Raw genomic sequence first — 15,589 nt, forward strand, 5'->3', positions numbered from 1 at the left:
CGATTCCCTCAGATCGCGTCTTTGATAATTCACACTGCGTGATTGTCACTCGCGTGAACGAGCACCGATTTCCCTCCGATTTCGGGCATTTGTCTGCGATTTCGAAAAACCTGTCGGCGAGTGAAAAATCAGGCTAAAATCATGCAGTAAGAACTTGGCTTAAAGGGGTCATATGATGCGATTTCAAGTTTTCCTTTCTCTTTGGAGTGTTACAAGCTGATTGTACCAAATACACAAAATAATGATCTTTAAAAAAGCATCATATGACCCCTTTAAGGCGTACTATTGAAATTTCGAAACAGTTATGACGTAACGAAGCCTCGTTTACTGAAATCACGTGACTTTGGCATTTTGATATGTGCTCCGAACCACTGTTTCGAAACAGTAGATTCACAAAGGTTTCGAAGTTTTTTTTTTTTTGTATACAAATACAAATTTATATAAAAATATTAAAGCGTTTACAAACTTTCACCGTTTTAATTGCTTTTTGTTTCATAGAAAATCATATAGTATCAATATAATGCTCCATTTCCTTCCTAAAAGAAAAAAAGCTAGTTTTTTTGCAGGAGAACTTACATTTGTGAATATGAAATTTTGCATGTAAAAAAATAAGATTTATCATGTAAACGTGACTGTGTTTTTCTCTGCTATTCTCTAAGACATCAAATAATACATATTTCCAAAACAAAACAAAATGACTGTCAATATTTTGTAGGTTTCGAAGCTTCATGAAGCAGTGTTTCAAAAGAGGCCAAAAGGGTCTGGCTGCAGCTGGCGCTTGCACTCTCAGACGTGCACTCTCAGGCTTGCACTCTCAGACACTTGTGCTTCCGCTAGCGACGTCACTTGCAGTCTTTATTATTTTTTATTTTGTTCTATTTATTGATTACTTTTTGTTTGAATCTCTCAACATTTTACAACAGTAGCCAGGTGGTGAAGACAAGAAAAAAGAAACTAAATTACGAAGTCACTTGCAATCGCCACTTGCACTCTCTGATACCTGCGACGTCACTTGCAATCGACACAAATCGTGCCTGTTGCCAATGGAGACTAGGCTATATTTTAATAATGAAGAGCATTGAGTTTGGTCTTTATCATCTTAGTCCATTATGCCACGTTTTAAGGTGTGGGAGGAAAATACTATATACATAGTCATTATATTAATAAACTGTATATTTAATTTGATATTTTAATAGCATCTTAATACATTACGCCATGTTAAGTGTTTATGTTTTTCTACAGGAGGAAAACGCTTAACGAGAGACTTTGCGCATTGCGTTCATATTCTTATCGTATGTTATAGTACTAAATTGGTTTTAATCGTTTAATCACCACCACAGCGTCTTGTCTCCATTGGCAACACGCACGATTTGTGTCTATTGCAAGTGACTTCGCAGGTATAGGAGAGTGCAAGTGGCGATTGCAAGTGACTTCATAATTTAGTTTCTTTTTTCTTGTCTTCACCACCTGGCTACTGTTGTAAAATGTTGAGAGATTCAAACAAAAAGTAATCAATAAATAGAACAAAATAAAAAATAATAAAGACTGCAAGTGACGTCGCTAGCGGAAGCGCAAGTGTCTGAGAGTGCAAGCCTTAGAGTGCAAGCGCCAGCTGCAGCCAGACCCTTCTCAAAGCGGCCATCACTAGTCTCCAAGCAACGCGCGGACTGGATCACTGGAGCGGAGCGACAGCAATTTCCCGTCCCCATCCACACGGCCCCCATTTTTATAGTTCCACTCTGGGTTTTTTATTTCACACTCCCTGCTTGCTAATGAGAGAAACCCACTCTGAGCAGTGTTGCCAAGTACGGAATTGGGCTACTTTAACACTGTTGTTTGGGTTGTTTTTCATGTCCGCGGGTTGAAGCGACTTCAATAACATGATATTTATCCCCTGGAATGCGAATTTAAGCAGGGGAACCCCGCCAAAAAACGTGTATTTTACCCCCTGGAACGAGATTTTTAACTGGGGACCCCCTCAAAACGCCATTGGTTTAGTTTTAGGTAGCAATTGAGCGGGTTTTCTTGTGAAAACCTGGCAACCCTGACTCTGAACGATAATGAAGCTCGAAAAAATGTATTTCTTACTACTTGATTAAAACACCTTTATATTTACATGGAGTTGGCCTGTTTTATATTTGTCTTCTGATGTACTGATTTGGTTTGTTTTTCAACAGAGGAACATATAGCGAGTCTAGAAGAGCGTTTAAACTGAGGGATTCACCTGATCCGATGCAAACCGATCCCAGCCCGCAGGGAGGGAGCGGGCTGACATTAACCCTGCAGCCGGAGCTGCTCACCCGAATGCCTGGAGCTGGAAGTTCCAGCGGGCCGGAAACGGACGAGGATGTCAGGGTTCCTATAGGCAGCTCACCGGGGTCCACAAGTGGACGTGGCGCGACCTCGCGGAGGCTGAGAGCAGCGAGCCACAGCCACTCCCATTCTCACGGACACAGACACACGCACAGCCACGAGCACGAGTCAGACAGTGGCGAGGCGAACCTGGAATCCGGAGAATCCAGCAGCTCATTATCGGAGCTGCGCTACCTCCTGCGCTGGCTCAAGAAAAGTCTTCCTTTCATAGTTATTCTCTGTGCGAAACTAGTCATCCAGCATGCCCTGGGTACGTGTTAGCGAGAACAGCTGTTTATGCAGTGCTTATGATGTGTAAAGTTCATGTCCCCTGTCACACTTCTGTGTTGTTGTTTTTCTGTAGGTCTGGCTGTTGCAGTGGGTTTGTTTACCACTTTTATGTATGTCAACAAAAGCATTCAAACGCAAGTCTTTCTCCACGTAAGTCCACCATATTATTTGGTATTTAACATGGACGCTAAAGATCAGTGCTTGTAAGTTCTTTAGTATGGTTATGGGTATATATTTTTGGGGTCATTAAGATTTTAATTGTAGTTAATACTCTATCCCACAAGGAATTTGCATTAAATTGATCAGAAGTGACAGTAAATATATTTGTGTTTCAAAATATTTCTATTTTAAATCAATGCTGTAACTTGAGAAATGCTTCTTACAGTACTGTGCAAAAGTCTTAGGCCATTAGTATTTTAACCAACAACAACAACAACAAAAAAAAAGGTTTTAAGCCAGTTAGATGGCAGGATCAGATCTCTGTGTTGAGCACTGGCTGTTGTCAGACTCCTTGTGCATACAAAAATGATTATTACAATTAATGGCAACATTTATGTATGTATGTATGTAAAATATATATATTGAACTAAATAATCTGAAGATCTTTTGTTTTCTCCTGTGTAAAGGACCGAAGGACAAAGTTGCATTGTGCCTGGCTCTTGCTTTTCCTCACATCCTCCAGTCTCCTTGTGTTCTACACTTTTCACACTCAGTCACTTTATCGCTGGTAAGTGCTTTACATTGCATCACCAAACCTCACTTCACCACAAACTGTAATGTACTAGGTTTAGTGTAATAAATCAACTAAATGACCTAATCTCCACTAAATGACAAATACATACCATTGGCTCTCTCTTACTTTCTTTCGTTTCATCCCTCAGCCTCATTTTTGCCAACGCTACAATAGATTCGCAGAACTTTTGGGAGGTTTTATGGTGCGTCGGTGTGACTAACTTCATTTTGAAGTTTTTCTTCATGGGGCTTAAGTGTCTAATTCTCCTCATCCCCTCCCCGCTCATGACATACCGGCGAAGGGTGAGCATGATTCATAACATTAATTAATTTGCTGTTTTGAATCAAAGTGAACGTTAGATTCACCGTATCCATCCTGCTTTCCATAGGGTCAGTGGTACATGCTCATAGAAGAGGTGGGTCAGTTGTATCAGGTGATCGCTCCTGTCCCGCTTTGGTTCCGCTATCTGGTCAGCTACAATGAGATGGACACCTCAGTGGGTCTGACTCTGGGAATCCTGCTAGCCTTGCTCTACCTCATAATGAAGGTGCACACAATCATTACAATAAGCTACTGTTTGAAACTAATACATTACTAGGACACATCAATCTGATCTTATTATGTTTCTTTTTTAGCTTTTGGCCTTGTATGGACTGTCAGGATCATTGCAAAAAACATTACGGACTTTTTTTAGTTCTGAGGTACAAAAGATGGCTTTTTACCTGTCCTGTGCTGCTCTCCTTATTCTGAAATATTTGTTGGGTAATCTGTAAGACAAATAGTGAAATTATACAGAAATGACTTGTTTTCCATATATGCTGTAAAATGTTGTTCCTACCTGTCTGTAAAGGTGAACGGAGCTTCAGCCAGTCCTGCTCAGGTTAGAGAGGCAGGTGACATTTGTCCGATCTGTCAGGCTGATTTTAAGCAGCCTCGGTTCCTCGTGTGTCAGGTGAGAATGTGGTCCTTGAGTTTGACCACCGATGTCAACCCCCCTTAACCTCCACATTCCCAGACTAAACCACAATGCTTCTTGAAGGCAAAATTTATTACAGAATTAAGCTCAGCCCACATGAAAAAGACAAAATAGCAAATACAAATTAGTAATACACAATGTCACATAATGCATGTGCATAAATGTCAACTATTTACTGTTTGATTGTCTCTAGCATATCTTCTGTGAGGAGTGCATCGCCCAGTGGCTTAACCAGGAGAGGACCTGCCCCCTGTGCCGCACTGTCATCACAGACAAGGTGCATAAGTGGAAAGATGGTGCAACATCAGCTTATTTTCAAATCTACTGAAATCTCACCGAAAGGATGGAGACACAGTGTTGTGACCAGCAGTGGATCCACATAATATGGATTGTTTTCTCCTCTCAAACATCTCCGTTGAGCAAACAGCACTTGTTATAAGACAAAAGGCTCTAGAAAAAGCTCCAGTTTGAGTTTATATATATATATATATATATATATATATATATAGATATAGATATCTTGTCAAAAGGACAAGTGCAGCTCTTGTATTCTTATTATTATTATACTAATATTTTGCATGTGGAGCTCCCATATTTCTTAGTGTTTATAATTTATATTCCTCTTTGTGTTCTTGCAATATTACTAATTACCTTCTGGGTGTAAGCAGAAGAATACAGTGGAGACAAATATATTTCTTCATATTGTATTTGTGGAGAAAACACTAACAAATAACATAGCAGAAATTCATTTGTTGACTCCCTAAATGTATTTAAAAAAAATTTGTTTCATTTTTCATAGATACTGGTCTTTTTGATCCATAGTCAGATACTGTGGTTTTTGTAACTGAACTTTTCTTAAACACTTTTATGAATCCAATAATAAGGAGTTTTGAAAAGTTATGGATTTTGCGTTCCAGTATTCTGGTTTCTTTAGTAATAATCTGAATGTGAGGTAATTGCACTTGAACTACTGATTTATCAAATGATGTAGCATTAGAATTTTGGAACCATGTGAATTTTGTGACTGAACAACATACAATGGCTTTTGAATTATTAAAATGTCACTGTACCTGCTAAATGCATTTGTAATTCAGGCCCTTCACAGATACATGGTATTTTTCTAATCATGTTGCACTTACATTGTAATAAACCAAAGCGTTGAAGAAATATCTATTTTAGTACCATCATACAGTATGCAGTTATAATTGTATTTTTATCCAGTATATTTGACCAAATACATTTTAAAAACCTTTAAAAAGTGTCACTGAAATTCTTTGTCCAGTAAATGCAGGGTTGCTTGGTAAATGCTCAAATTCAATTTTGTTGATTTTGTAGAATTCACTAGAGGTTAAATTAAAATTAATTTTAAAATAAACACAAGCAATCACAAAACACCAGATCTGAAACAATCTCATGTAATTCTGTACTTTATATCCATTCATTTTTTAAACCAAACGTGACACTGTAATAAACACAGCATTTAAAATGCAAAATGAATCCTCATCTGCATCTCAATTCTCTTCACAGGCATTTTCGTTTCACTTTAGAATCAGGAAGTTTCAGAATTTGTTCCAATTCTAATGTAATGGAGTACTACAGATTTTCAAAATTAGGTTCAGGTCAACTTTTTCGAAATCTCAATTACACACCACATTATATTTTTATAAGGAACATATAATAAAGATAAAAAAAACACACACAAAAAAATAGACCATTAACACTTGGCACCAAGTTATGTCTTAATATGCCAACATGACTGCAAGAATCAGTGGAAGATGGTTTGAGAGGTTTTAAACCCAGTCTAGTGATTATATGGGCTAATGGTCAATATCCAACTAATCAGACAGTGACAGAAGTGATACATAAAGCCATTTATGCCACATTACAGACCCCTCTCTCTCAGACAGCATTGCATAGAATAAATGGTCAATATCTGTGTATGCGAAGGCAAAATTCACATGAAGCCATTACGGGCTGTTAACCGCCACGGCACAGCAGCCTGTTGTTTATCAGTAGGCACTGTATCTGATAGTGTAAGATATTCACCATCATGCTTCCTGTGCATAGAGAGTACAGCCAATTATTAGCTTGATGGAAGCTGCTGCAAAGTCCAGACAGTTCAATCAGAGCAATGGCCTCCTAATGTCCAACCACAATTACAATCTACATTATGGAAATTAGAGTTTGAGGATTGAGGTTAACATCACATTCAATCAGTCAGTTACAATGTCACAACAGAACAATGTTCTCAAGCAGAAAACAAGCCTATTTTACATTCCCATGGGAAAAAAAGTGTGCCATTTAGAAATTGTTTAAATGTGGTCACACAGACGCAATCGCAGCCTCACACGCAGACGTTCATTGATAACAATAACACAGTACTACGAGCACAGGAATGCCTGTGAAACACAATACATGAAACCACCTGTGATGACTTTGTCTAAATAACCCCTGCTTACAGACAGCAAATCTTAACGATGCAGATTCAGTGTTCACCAGTTGGAGTCACATTATCATACTTATTGTATCTATAAGAACTATTATACAAGGAAAGAGCACCAATATTCATGAAGAATCATGTCTATGTACAACAATGAAAAAAATACAGATTTTTGTTTATTTTTATACTTTATTACTCTTCCATCATCTTCTTTTCCCTTAACCACATCCAAGCATATTCAATCAAAATTCAATAGAACGATAAATAATCCAGTGGTTTTCCCCTCATCTGGTGCACAGTGCACATCCTGAAAACATACTTAAAATCCCAACTTTTAATGTCCTTGAGATTAATAAAATTACTTTGACCCCAACACCATTATAGAAAGAAGTACTAAATAATAAAAATTAAAAGGGTTGGCATGTCTCTGTGTTCATGTAACTAATCAGGCTAAATCCAGAACAGCATTCTTGACTATAAAGAATAAATAATTTGCATAGTTTAGAAAACTATATGGCACCTGAAAAATAAATAGGTTAAAAAAAATCTAAACACATTCAGGGGGAAAAAATCAATAAAAAAAGTAATAAATGATAGGGGAAGTGTTAAGGAAACTATTTCAAAACTCGTCTGGCTGTCTAGGGTGAAAAGTAAAATTAAATAAACATTCTGTTTAAAATCAATAGTTTTCACAGATGGGTGACAGCATATCAGTATTAATGGCATTTGTGGATGTGGCTTACAAATAAGTAACTGTACTCTGGATTAAGAGGATTTAAACTGTTTTATTTAGTAATCTAATATTTTTAATATTCTTTGGTCAGACAGTTTGGTTGGAAAAAGAAAAACAGTGATTTGATGCCCAGAACGCAGGTAGATTCATACCTGAATGTATGAATATTAAATGTAATCAAGAACAAACCAAAACAAGAGAATAATTTCATCAAGTCATCTAATACTGTCTTATGAACTTACAGCAAATGAACTAACACGAAAGAAAAAAAATCAGCTTATTTTTTACTTCATAGTTTATCATTAGCAAGTTAGGCTAAAACGACTGTAGATCTCCAAGTGCACTACATCGTGATTCTAGGGGTCCTAACAACTGTTGATGAATTAGGAATCAAATATATCATAAATCAGACAGATTCCTCAAGAATGTAGACCCGAATCTTCTCTCGCCATTTTAAAAGGCAATCCACCCAACAATTAAAATTCTGTCATCATTTACCCTCATGTTGTTCCAAACCTGGATGACTTTCTGTTCTTCTGTGAAACACAAAAGAAATTTTGAAGCATAATTCAACTGTTTTTGTCCACATAATGAAAGTCAAGCGGTCTAAAACAACAAAACACTGAGAAAATCATCTTTCGTGTTCCACAGAAAAAAGAAAGCAAGTTATACAGGTTTGGAATGACATAAGGGTGAGTACATGACAGAATTAATTTTATTTTTTTTATCCATTTAAATACTATTAGAGCTATCCCAACATCATAGTCAAGCAAAACACAATAAGTGACTCAAACTCAGTTTCTCAGACCAAACTTCAAATATACAGCAGAAGATACAATGAATTCTCCCTCACGTTTTGCATGAGCATGGCATATAAAAGATAAACTGTGAAATTCATGCTCAGAGTCGCCTAAAGTGCAAGGTGGTCTCTCTTTTTCATAGCAAGCAGCAGACCACCTCACCATGGTGCAAGTAGAGAGAGGACAAGTGTTTAAGTGACAGAAACTGGGTGCAGAAAGGCCTTTTGGGTCATTTGATAAATTTCTGAAGTACAAAAATTAAGACGTTCATCAATGATTCATCCTCCGATTCTTGGGTCTCCTGCCGCCCGCTGGGTGAGCTGGTTTCATGAAGGACCCCGTGTTGGATCCCAGTGGTTTTTTGATGGGGAGAGGGGCTGACACCTCCATGTTGCTGCTAATGTCCATCTGCTCCACATTAGACGCCTCCATGGGCGTATCAGTGGGCGGCAGGAGAGAGGAGGTGGTTGTGGGCACTTCTGGGAAGGGTGGACCCCGAGACCAACCGTCTTCCCCTTCAGCCTTCATAGGGCTGGAAAACGCAAGTATGGCATCATGGGTTATGGATCTCGATTCATGTTAAGTTACAAACGCAAAACCAGGATAAACATGACATGTTACAGCATGTACACAACCCTGGACTTGAAGCCCAAATAAATGAAATCAATGTCATTCCCTACAAAATCACAGGGCTGGGAATCAACACACATTTCAATTAGTTAGTGTATATGGACACACACACACACACACACACACATATATATATATATATCTTGTTATATATTTTATATATATATATATATATATATATGTATATATACTGTATATATATATAGAGAAAATATTGAGGCATTTGGGTATTTTTCGCCTACTGTTTGAATACTATTAATTCAGACATACTACTCTTTTCACATACTGCTTTTCACCTGTTATATAGTATGGGAGCAGGCATATTCAGACACAGCATGTGAGCTTATTTTGAAAGATTCTTTCTGAAAATTAATGTTTCTTTGAATGCAGACCATGATTAATCTGGGTTAAAAAAATTCTGTATTTTTTTACCCAGCCCTACAAGATCATAAAACATGACAGAACTACTTTATACACACTGCAAACTGTGCGAATCTCAGTGGAATGAGAAAAACATTACCTAACTGGTGTTCTTGGGCTTCCCAGAAGCTTGCGAGGTGAACGGGATTTTGGCTCAAAAGTGAACTTCTCGTTGATGTTTTCGAGCACAGATGGAGCTATGTATGTAAAGCCCTGAGGAGAGACGACATCCGAGAAGAGATTAAATAAAAAATAAAAAAAAGTTTGGGTAGACAAAATAAAAGGGAAAAAAGGGAAAAAATTGATGAGTGTAGAGGATGTGCAATTATGATGAACCAAAAAAAAAAGAACATGTCACGCTAAGAGCTGGAAAAAAACAGTTAAACAGTAATAATACGGACCAGATGAGAGATATTATCCCTTTCTCGTAAGTTTGTCTACAAAAAGAACTAATTTACCACACACACACACAATGCTAACACACACACTCACAATGTAGGTCGGGAGTCAGAAACTAATCTCATACACACTCTTGAGTGCTCTACACAGCATGCTGATGATAATTAAGATCAAATGGTGTATAAACAAGTTTTGAGGCTTCAGTCGGGTTCTTGTTATGTTTGGGCTATGGTGTCACGTACAACAAGGCCTTGGAGGTGCATAATATTACTCTATTTGTCTGAAGAACATCTTTGTTTATAATAAAAGTCTGTTTAATATTTTATTTATCTACACAACCATTCAAAAGTTTTTTTATTCAAAATAAATTAATACTTTTATTTAGCAAGGATGTATTAAATTGATCAAAAGTGACAGTAAAGACTTGTACATTGTTACAAAAGATTTCTATTGCAAATAAATGCTGTTCGTTTGAAAATTCAGCTTTGCCATCACAGGAGTAAATCACAGTTGAAAATATATTTAAATATAAAATTGTTTTAAATAGTAATAACATTTCACAATATTACTATTTTACTGCCTTTTTGATTAAATAAATGCAGCCTTAGTGAGCATAAAAGACTTCTTTCAAAAACTAAAATCTTACAACTCCTGAATGATAGTGTATACAAAATAGTACCCTATAATATCAGTAGCCCATAATACTGGTAATATCAGACTTGTAATACTTTCTATTTATCTGTTATTGGCTAATAAACAAAAAAAAGTTTATTATTGATGCACTTTGGATAAATGTAATGCAGTTGGAGTCCTCACAGCGGTATAGTGTTTGTGCAAAGGCCATATATTTAAAGAGTATAGAGATAAATTTAGTCTAAAAAGTGACCAGGACAACAAACTGACCAGGAAGACTTGGTTGGCGCTTTCGCTGAGTGTCGAGTCGTCGGGACTGTCCACTGGAGTCTGACTAGTGAACTTGGAGTCAAACTGGCTAACATCATCTGCTGATTGCTGCAGAAATAGAGATTTGTGAGGAGTTATTATCAGATACCACATCATGAGCTCTATAATAATAACTCTAAACATGCAATAAGAGAGAGGCAAACAGTTGACTGAACAGAGAAAGAAAACACTATCTCATACCAAAAAAGGCTTAAAGGGAGGTTCAACTTTAAAAGCCAGTAGATCATCCCAGTTCATGTGTCTGAAGAAGGAGTGGCCCTTAAAAATAAAATCTGCTTTTAAAATATATAAAACTCCACGATATATGTATATGCAATCTCCTACTTTTATGATAATGGGTTCACCATATCATAAGGCCAGATACCTGGACATCTAATGCATCTCTAGGACCTGCTCCCATCCTCGTTGATGCATTTCTTCTCAGCAGCTGGGTGTGAAACATACATACGCAACCCCGTAAGTTAAGCAACAGGAGAATTCCACAGTGGCATGAAACCTGTTTGACCTTAAGACCTCTACCTTTTTCAGAAGGTCCCGTGCTTCTTGGGTGAGGTAAGGTGGAAGGTTCAGTTTGCCCTTTAGGATTTTGTCTATGGTTTTTTTCCGATTCTCTGCGGTGAATGGCGCCTGAAAGTTAAGAGGTTAAAGAGCAGTCTGGGTAAGCTTAGATTGTACTCTGTGCACAAATGTATTTGATATCTTCACAATAATGCTTTCTTTGTTTTTAAATCTGTCTGAATGGGAGGAAATTATGTTCAATATCTAGTATCTAGTCCTCCTTGAAAAGTGGAAGCTGTTTGGTAGGAACAACTCCGTATTAATGCCAATAGTTGTGGAATTAAATGTCAAACAAGCGCATACAAATACACTGTTCAGGTGTCTGCTTCATTTTGGTCAAGTAGTTTAGGTTTCAGTTTTTATCTACATTCATTTACATTAATAAACTGTTCGAATAAGGTTCCATCATCGTTATTTTTGGGTTCACACAATCAAAACAGTGTCCAAAGAGTTCACAAACTAGGTCAACAGAATCTCTATCAATAGAACACCTCATCAGAGATTATCAATAGTGAATTCTCACACGTGTTTATAAGTCTTATCCAGTTCTAGCGATAAGACTCAATGTCTGTCCATGGTTACACTTTATTTCGAAAGTCCACTTTAGACATTCTACTAACTGTAAGTAACTTTGCAACTAGATGTCAACTAACTCTCATTAGAGCATTTGTAGACTGTTAGGTTAGGGTTAGTAGAATAAGTTGCCGTACTTGCAAAGTTACTTATAGTCAAGAGAACATCTGTTGAGCGACCATCAAAAAGTGTTAGCAGATATTAAGCAGACAGTCTACTAATACTCCAATGACTGCTAGTTGACATGTAGTTGCAAAGTTATTTATAGGTAGTAGAATGCCTAAAGTGGACTATCAAAATAAAGTGTTACTCTGTCCTCTGTGTAATTATCTGAAAACTAAAGCTGATCATGAATGGCAGGAGGTTTATGAGGTTTTATTGCAATATTACTGTTTTTATTGTATTGATAAAAAAAATGCAGCCTTTATAAGCATGAAAGTCTTCTTTCATAAACATTTACCTCAAACTGTTTTGAACAGTAGTGTATTTATTAGTGGTTGACTAATATTGTTTATTTGACAGCCGATGCCGATATCTTAGAGAGCAGAGTGGCTGAATAAATTTGTATTTATTTTAATTAATATTTAAGAAATTGGAAATAATTTGAAAATGAATTAAAAAATAAATGTCAAATAAACACACTTAATACTTTAGATGACAACTTCTTGATTCTGTAATCCTATTACAGTATTTTTCACAAATAAATACATTTTTTTTTTAAATACATAAGAAGTTTGTGTGCATTGGGAATCATATTTTTTCAAATAAAGCCAAGGAAACACTCATTTAACATACAGCACACAGTGAAAATGACATGAATATGACAGTGGGGAAATAAATAAAGCACAACATAGTTTGTAATCATGTAAGTGAGTGAGTGAGTGAAGTGTAAGTGACGTGACATGTGGCCAAGTATGGTGACCCATACTCGGAATTAGTGCTCTGCATTTACCCATCCAAAGTGCACACACACAGCAGTGAACACACACAAACCGTGAACACACACCCGGAGCAGTGGGCAGCCATTTTATGCTGCGGCGCCCGGGGAGCAGTTGGGGGGTTCGGTGCCTTGCTCAAGGGCACCTCAGTCGTGGTATTGAAGGTGGGAGAGAGTGCTGTACATTCACTCCCCCCACCTACAATCCCTGCCAGTACGAGACTCGAACCCACAACCTTTGGGTTATGAGTCCGACTCTCTAACCATTAGGCCACGACTTCCCTTTTTGCTGTGGCCCATTTTTACCACAACAAATGTGTTGAAAAACACAATGGTTAAAACAGCCAAATAAAGATCATGAGTTTAAAGTTTGTAGATCGTGCGTCTCCAGTGAAGCTGAACTCTCCTTCTGTCCACATTCAACTGACTATATGCACGGAGTGTTCTTTAGAACTTCTGCATAAAGATAAGCCAACTCGTAAACTTCCGGTGAAACATCATTTGATGTTGTGGTATATATAGGTAGAGACTCTTGAGACCTTCACAAAAAAAACTATCCTGCCTCGTTCTTGTCAGAAACTGAGAAACTAAATAATTGCAACACCATAAATTATGATAAACTCTAAAGGACACTGGCCTTCCAGGAGACCCCTGGTTTAGGCTAACGTTGGCTAGCTAGCGATGCTAGATAATGGTATTCTTGATAATCAATAACTTACCTTCATAGTCATGAACACATTTTTTTAAACACATAATATTTTAAAGCCTTTATTATTTCTCAACTCCACAGCTGTGCAGTAAAATTCACTTTAAAGATTCACTTTTCATTCATGAAGATGACATGACAAATAAGCCAAAAATGTGTCTCCTGGCAGAAATTATGTGAAATTACCATTATAACCAGTAGATGGCAGCAGAGGATCAATCATTAGCTCAGTTGCCATGGATTTATTAAAAAATGGATTTGCTAACAAATTTTAGTACTTTTACAGTACTGAAGTATAAAGTATAGCAAGTGCACAAATTCACTGTTACTGCTGTAGTTTTGTTACTCTGAATTTAGTCTGAATCACTTAATGCACAGGTCTATTTTTGCCATGGGCTTGTCAGATGTGTTGTTCCTTAATACAGTTATCACTGTCAATTATAGCAATGACTCATAATTTTTTACACATGGTTGGTCATTCCTGAAACATTGTAAGTGAACGTTCAGTCCTCTTAGATCAGTGGTTCTCAACCCGTGGCCCACGAATTCACGAATTCACATGCGGCCCACCATGCTGAACACAATTTAAAAAAAATACTTTCAGTTTTACAATTCATTTTAGTTTTTACATTAATTAAAAAATGTACTAAATAAATATAAGCTATAGCCTAATGTTTTTATATAAAATAATTTTGTTTTTCATATATTATTTTCAGACATGAGCAGTACTCACATAGCCTAATTAACGTTACACATTTAAAGTAACGACCAAGCGGCCAGCGGCAGACAGTGAGCATATGCTTGATCAATTTAGCCTTCTCAAATCATCACGACTTGACTAAAATAAAATCTATAGATATAAAACAGTTCAAGCATATAACAATGTTTAGACGTTAAACCTAGATAAATGTGCGCTGTATCCAATAGTTTGCGCAGAGAGTGGAAGCTGAAACGCGCTTTGCAGGACATAGAGACGCCAGCGTGATCGCTTGCATTTTTTTTCAGTGGATACACCGTCATTTTTGCTCATAAAGGTAAGAGTAATACATCATTCGTAACTGTAAAGGGTTAGACAAACAAAATTTTTCTTCAAATTGTGAATGGACACAATCTGACCTCCAAAGACTCGACAGACGAAATGAACCCAGAGAAGAGTTTGTGAGTTCGCATGAAAGAAGGTGGAGCCTCAGCGCACACCTCCTATGAAGTAATCGTCAAGGACCAATGGTAGTACGAAGGTGTTTTGCAGTCGCAACAAACTTTTCCGGAAAGTACGCTTTGGCAAGCCGTTTCGAACTCCCAAAACGTTTTGGCCGGATTTTGTTCGAAATGATGTCACATCAGTTCGTTCTTAGATTTCGCTTGAAGTGTATCGGGGCCTTTAGACAGACTTCTATTTAGTGGTCGACCGATATATCGGCCGATATTTGGCATTTTTTCAAATATCGGCATCGGCCGATAAGTTTTTCTGTTTGGCCGATGTGTTCGAGGCGGGACTTTTATTTTGACGGCGGTGAGAACGGCAGCGCCTGAGCACACAGTGCTCACATTCTCTCTCTTGTTTACTGTCGTTGTTAACAGTTCTGTCTAATACGGATAGAAGTCTGTTTAATAATCAGATAGAACGGTTAAACAAAGGAATTAATGTATACAAAAAGTATTATAATGATTGCTTTTATATCATTAGTAATAGAAAGGCAGACATTATAATACTTTCTCGTTTGCCGTCAGCATTAAGCAAATACGCATTAATATCATTTAAACAAATCTTTGAATGACTAATGAACATTTAATTTCACAAACCTTGCGAACTTAGTCGAATCCAGCTGTGAGATCTTGTGAAGTGTGCATTTTTATCCAGCATGATCGCGTGTTCTCTGTGTGACGGTCAGTCCGTGTGAATTGAATGCTTTAAACTTTAAAATCGTGATTTCAAATTATGCTGCACTTTATGCATTTGCCCACTGTCATATTCATGTCATTTTCTCTTTGTGCTATATGTAAAATGAGTGTTACCCTGGCTTTATTTGAAAAAATATGATTCCCAATGCACACAAACTTCCCAGAATACTGAGTGC

The 15,589-nt window shown here is 37.2% G+C and overlaps 2 protein-coding genes across 6 annotated transcripts in view; one reads left to right on the forward strand and one right to left on the reverse strand.

The window, feature by feature from the left end:
- LOC107699260 (RING finger and transmembrane domain-containing protein 1-like) overlaps nt 1–7,339 on the forward strand; it is an 11,953-nt gene extending 4,614 nt beyond the window's left edge. For 3 of the 5 annotated variants that reach the window (XM_016500456.1, XM_016500457.1, XM_016500459.1), the window contains 8 exons: nt 2,178–2,623; nt 2,717–2,793; nt 3,270–3,370; nt 3,525–3,678; nt 3,765–3,923; nt 4,012–4,077; nt 4,227–4,328; nt 4,546–7,339. In XM_016500456.1, the coding sequence (XP_016355942.1) occupies nt 2,178–2,623; nt 2,717–2,793; nt 3,270–3,370; nt 3,525–3,678; nt 3,765–3,923; nt 4,012–4,077; nt 4,227–4,328; nt 4,546–4,680 (1,240 nt within the window). In that variant the 3' untranslated portion in view covers nt 4,681–7,339. Of the gene's footprint in view, nt 1–1,637; nt 1,806–2,043; nt 2,078–2,177; nt 2,624–2,716; nt 2,794–3,269; nt 3,371–3,524; nt 3,679–3,764; nt 3,924–4,011; nt 4,078–4,226; nt 4,329–4,545 lie in introns of those variants that run through there. The other 2 variants (XM_016500460.1, XM_016500458.1) reach the window with 2 other exon arrangements.
- Nucleotides 7,340–8,282: 943 nt separating this feature from the next.
- LOC107699259 (ribosomal protein S6 kinase beta-1-like) overlaps nt 8,283–15,589 on the reverse strand; it is a 14,088-nt gene continuing 6,781 nt past the window's right edge. The window contains exons 10-15 of the mRNA XM_016500455.1: nt 11,257–11,364; nt 11,102–11,164; nt 10,918–10,995; nt 10,678–10,785; nt 9,476–9,588; nt 8,283–8,857 (exon numbers count right to left, since the gene is read on the reverse strand). Coding sequence (XP_016355941.1) covers nt 8,596–8,857; nt 9,476–9,588; nt 10,678–10,785; nt 10,918–10,995; nt 11,102–11,164; nt 11,257–11,364 — 732 coding nt within the window. The 3' untranslated portion in view covers nt 8,283–8,595. The remainder of the gene's footprint in view (nt 8,858–9,475; nt 9,589–10,677; nt 10,786–10,917; nt 10,996–11,101; nt 11,165–11,256; nt 11,365–15,589) is intronic.

Source organism: Sinocyclocheilus anshuiensis, unplaced genomic scaffold (genome assembly GCF_001515605.1).
Source record: "Sinocyclocheilus anshuiensis isolate Anshui unplaced genomic scaffold, SAMN03320099.WGS_v1.1 scaffold334, whole genome shotgun sequence".
NCBI classification, from domain to species: domain Eukaryota; kingdom Metazoa; phylum Chordata; class Actinopteri; order Cypriniformes; family Cyprinidae; genus Sinocyclocheilus; species Sinocyclocheilus anshuiensis.